Here is a 4,687-nt window from a genome sequence, read left to right as displayed (position 1 = left end):
TGTTGTCTTCTGTGTTGTTGACATTGTGTTTGCATCATATACAGAACACATCATATCGACTTATACCAAAACATACTCAAAAGATAAGGTACCTATCATTGTCAAATAAAAAGATACAATCAACAGCAAAATCATCGTCTCAAAAGAAAGACACCAAATGAAAACTATTCAACATTGTCAGGGATACCTCAAACAGTTGGCCCGAGACGTCAGCTATTGTCGTTACATCACACATAATACGACGAACATATGTTCAATTACGTTTAGGGATTCCTCTACCGCGACAGCTGTTCTTGCATTAGACAATACATAACCCTCTGCTTGGAGATAAGCTGATTACTAAACGCCGAAACCACATTGCCTGTTCCACAATACCGAAAATACAGGGGTGATTTCTAAAATTATCACATCCTTTATAACAACAGCTACTGCGAAAAAAAGAAAGTTCTTCATCTCGGAGCTGAGTACAGGTGACATGCCAAACCACTTACGAATGCGGCAAACGGAACATAGAGATAAAGGTGCGAACATTTGCGAAGACATAGACCGATTACAATTTACTCTGTCGACGGAAGTTACCCTCCAGTCACAGAGTAACAAATACGTGAAAATGAGGATGAAGTTCTTTGGAAAGTTTTAATGCGTATGACGTGGCCTTTGAATATATTCACCTTTATTTGCAGGCGTGGTCCATTGTCCTGATCCTGGTGCTCCTGACCATGGTGGTAGAATCGGCAATGATTTTCATGTTGGTGCCTCAGTTGACTTTTATTGCCAAGTGGGCTATATCCTGGAGGGGCCTGCAGTTCGAGATTGTCAGGATGACCAGACATGGGGTGGTGAAGTTACAACTTGTAGAGGTCAGAAAATACGTAATCTGTGATGTAAAACATGCAGCAGTAATGTTAATAATTTTCAAAGTATCTAGTCAATTTGTTGACACACACACAGGCGCATGCAAAGAAAGAGAGACAGAGACGAAGCTGACGCAAACATCATCTTCTAGGTAACACATGCAGCTTCTACTGAAGTGAGCAAATGATATATAATGTAAATCTAAGTTAGGTACTTATGACAAAAGTATGTGGCTTTTGTTGCTTACTTGTCCATCCGGTCTCGAGCTGTGATGGTTGACCATGCATCCCTGTCGATCATTGCTCGTTGTAGGTTGTCCACTTCTAGGCCATTCCATATGGATCTTTGATTGCGTAATTACTCAGGTTTTCATATGTGACAATTGCTTTAATGTGAATTCTTTTTTTTTCTGCCTCAATAGCAAATATATTCTGTGATGACCCAGGATGGATCGACAATGGGAACAGAACAGACTCCGTGTTGCCAGCGTTTCATGTGGGTGATTACGTCACCTACATTTGTCATGATGGTTTTGGACTGACAGGATCTGCCAACATCACGTGCCTACAGAACGGCAGCTGGTCAGATGTTCCTCCGTCCTGCCAGGGTGGGGATCCTTACATATGCCAATCTATATATGACACAACTAGGTGAAGTCATGAAACAGTTATGCGATAAAGCAATGTTAAATTAATCCACATTCTATATCAGAAGGCTAAGATGGAAAGTTTATTAGACCGAGAACTGTTCAAAGTCACCCATGGTTCAAAATCTAATCACTGAAACTTTCCCAAGCTTCTCACATCTTACCGACAAACAAAAAACAATTTTCTTGCTTGAGTCGTCCAACCCCTTTATCAATGAAAATGTTGGACAATTCATCTCCCACTGCACACAGAAAAGAAGTCAAACCCATTAAACAGCTTAAGCAGAAGTAGATTTAGAATAGATGTTATTCCCCGTTCATCTATAAATATCTTGTCCCTTCCTTGTTGAGTATACAATTATGTATACAAGTTCCTTGTTGAGTATACAATTATGTATACCACGCTGTTTGCAATTAGCCTTCGGGCATGAGTTTGCAATAAAGATTACTATTACTATACAAAATCTAATATATATACAAGTGCAACGGTACTTATTTTATTTGCCCAGGAAAGAAAAGCCTGCGAAACCCACAAAAATCTTCAAACGTTTACTGACGAAAACAAAACTATAACCCTGTTAACGTCACATAACCCAGTCATTATAGAAAAGACAATGCTTCCAGAAAAGAAGTCAAACCCAAAATGCTTAGATTGTAGCTCTCAGCTGTACATATCATTACTACAATAGCCACTTGTTTATACTTGTCATCGTTGTTATCTATACCAACGTGTTTTATTTTCTGTGTGTTAACTATATAACCGTTATATTCTGTATGTTCCATGTTGCAATTAGCCCTCGGGCTTTCATTTACTGTTAGACTAGCAATTGGAAGGTTCCACCTGTTCAGTCAAACTTGTCATGTTCCCTCTCAGAGGTGTTGTGTGAGGTACCAGAAGCGCCTCTCGATGGTGAAGTCCACATTCTTCAGACCCAGAAGGACCTGCGCAATACCAGAGCTAATCAAACTGACACTGCTGGGAACAGTAGTGTTCCGTTAGCTACTGTGAACATTACTACAACAGAAGAGCCATTGTTTGAGAACTTCAGCACACCTGACACCAACGTGACATCAGCAGAGAGGATCCTCTTCCGAGTTGGTTCGACTGTCAAGTACAGTTGTGCCTATGGGTTCGAATTGTCTGGTCCACGCCAACGGACATGTCAGCAAAACAAAGAATGGTCTGGGGTTCACCCCACATGTGAAGGTATGGAGAACACTGTGGCCAAAGGTTGAGCCAGTCCAATTCCTAGAAATGACTCCGACGGTATAATTGTAGAGACGGACTACCAGACTAACTACGCTGGCTTATGTACGTAGTAATAGGGAGAATATTTTGTCATTGTAATCTATAGTCTTGCTACCATATGGTTTGAATTACCGCAAGGGGCAATGTTCACTAGCGTGGACTGACTCTCCTGCCTATAAATTGTTTGCCGAATTTTTAATTTTAATTCTACGATCCGTACCCCGTATGAAAGCCTGGTGGAGGCTAACACACAGTGATCTGGGAATTCCTGTTCTGACGTTTTGTATAAAAATTGTCCTGAGGCTACTCAGAATAAACACTGGAGTGTAACACATTTTTTTTGGGGGGGGGTAGATTTCCTTCTCAAGAACAAACAGAAAGTATAGAAATAGTGTCACCAAGCTTTCCTAAATCTTACTTAATTTCTATCATTTCAGAGATCATTTGTAGTGATCCTGGAAGCCCTGAGAATGGCAGGAAAGTTGGCAGTTCCTACAGATTTGGTGAGAGGGTCCAGTTCAGATGTCAGACAGGGTACACCCTGCATGGTTCTGCGGAACGCTGGTGCAGTGCAGGAGGCCGGTGGAACGGAACGCTCACCGCCTGTGATGATGCCAGTAAGTCAATCTGTTTTCTTTCACACTTGGTGTGTGGGTAGGGTGTGATGGAATCTGGAAATCATTAGATTTTTGGCCACCTAGCGGCTTCCATTGGTGCAGCAGTGGTTTTGCAATCTCAAGTTCTGAATAAGCTATGGTCTTTTGGGTGTTAGATAGCTCTTGTGCTCAGGAAGACATGGCGTAAGTTTGGGCCTCGTAGCGGCTAGTTTTGGGGTAGCAGGGTCAATTTTGCTAAAATTTCTGAAGAGGATAATTCAAGAAAGGAACAACGGATTTTCATGTTTTTTTGGTATGTAGGTACATTTGACAATGTTACACAGAATACATTTGCATAATCAATGAGATGATTATATCAGCATCTTTCCATTGTAGATATGATCTTGACATTTGGGTTGTAGATAGAATTGAGTATTATAACAAAGTGGGGCAAGTTTCAGCCCCTAACATTTAATTAACCCCCTTAATGAATAATTATTAATTTAGTTTTTGTCAAGATATTCCAAAGAGGATAACTGCAGAAAGGAACGACATATTGCCATCAGTTTAGGTATAATGATATACATGTTATGTAAATGAGGACGTAATTCGCATAAAGAGCAAAGTGTATAATTCCATTATTTTCAATAACTAGACTTCAATAAATGTAACACATGTAAATCATGATAGACAGAAAATGAGCAGATACCAAATATGCAAATGAGGAACTGACTTGCATGATATATGCAAACATTGCGCAACCGCTTAATGATTAATGATAGGAATTTCATACTTGTGGCATGTGTACGTTCGTCAATGATGAATATCTCCATGCATAAATCATGCAAATCAAAATATTTCGTGGTGGTATGAGGTCTCCAGTTATTGTGATGCAAGCCGATCTGAGACTTTTCTCTGTCTCGTGAAACGATGGCAGTACTCTGGAGATTGTAATGACTGTGATTAAATGCCCAGAAATACTTGGCACTTGCATGTAATCAACACCTTACACATTCGTACTATCTACCAAAACCAAATGTCAACTGTGGAACCCTTACACCACTGACTCACCTTCAATCTACAATCTTCAATACCAAGTGATTCTTTCGTGATTTGTCAAAGGCATACGTTATTCATTTGTTTACAACTTACAAGTAGGTAAGTTAAGAAAACTAAACGCAAGACCAGAAGTAGTGAGCTAATACAACATTTCCTTACTCATGATAGAATCCTACTGCATCAACCCTGGAGTTCCTATAAATGGAGTGAAGGAAGGCAGCAGCTACAACAGGTGAGATGTAGTCAAGTTCAGATGCAAACCTGGATACAACAGGTGAGATG

General features: G+C 40.2%; 1 protein-coding gene across 3 annotated transcripts in view; it reads left to right on the top strand.

Moving 5' to 3' along the window:
- Positions 1–4,686, top strand: part of LOC118420749 (CUB and sushi domain-containing protein 3-like) — a 14,706-nt gene extending 10,020 nt beyond the window's left edge. For 2 of the 3 annotated variants that reach the window (XM_035827712.1, XM_035827713.1), the window contains exons 5-9: positions 684–860; positions 1,277–1,462; positions 2,376–2,708; positions 3,188–3,367; positions 4,574–4,686. In XM_035827712.1, the coding sequence (XP_035683605.1) occupies positions 684–860; positions 1,277–1,462; positions 2,376–2,708; positions 3,188–3,367; positions 4,574–4,641 (944 nt within the window). In that variant the 3' untranslated portion in view covers positions 4,642–4,686. The remainder of the gene's footprint in view (positions 1–683; positions 861–1,276; positions 1,463–2,375; positions 2,709–3,187; positions 3,368–4,573) is intronic. The other variant, XM_035827715.1, reaches the window with a different exon arrangement.
- The last annotated feature ends 1 nt before the right edge of the window (position 4,687 follows it).

The sequence above is a fragment of the Branchiostoma floridae genome, chromosome 8, assembly GCF_000003815.2.
Source record: "Branchiostoma floridae strain S238N-H82 chromosome 8, Bfl_VNyyK, whole genome shotgun sequence".
In the NCBI taxonomy this organism is placed as follows: domain Eukaryota; kingdom Metazoa; phylum Chordata; class Leptocardii; order Amphioxiformes; family Branchiostomatidae; genus Branchiostoma; species Branchiostoma floridae.
Note: the sequence above shows the minus strand (reverse complement) of the source record. Positions and strands in the feature narration are given on the sequence as shown.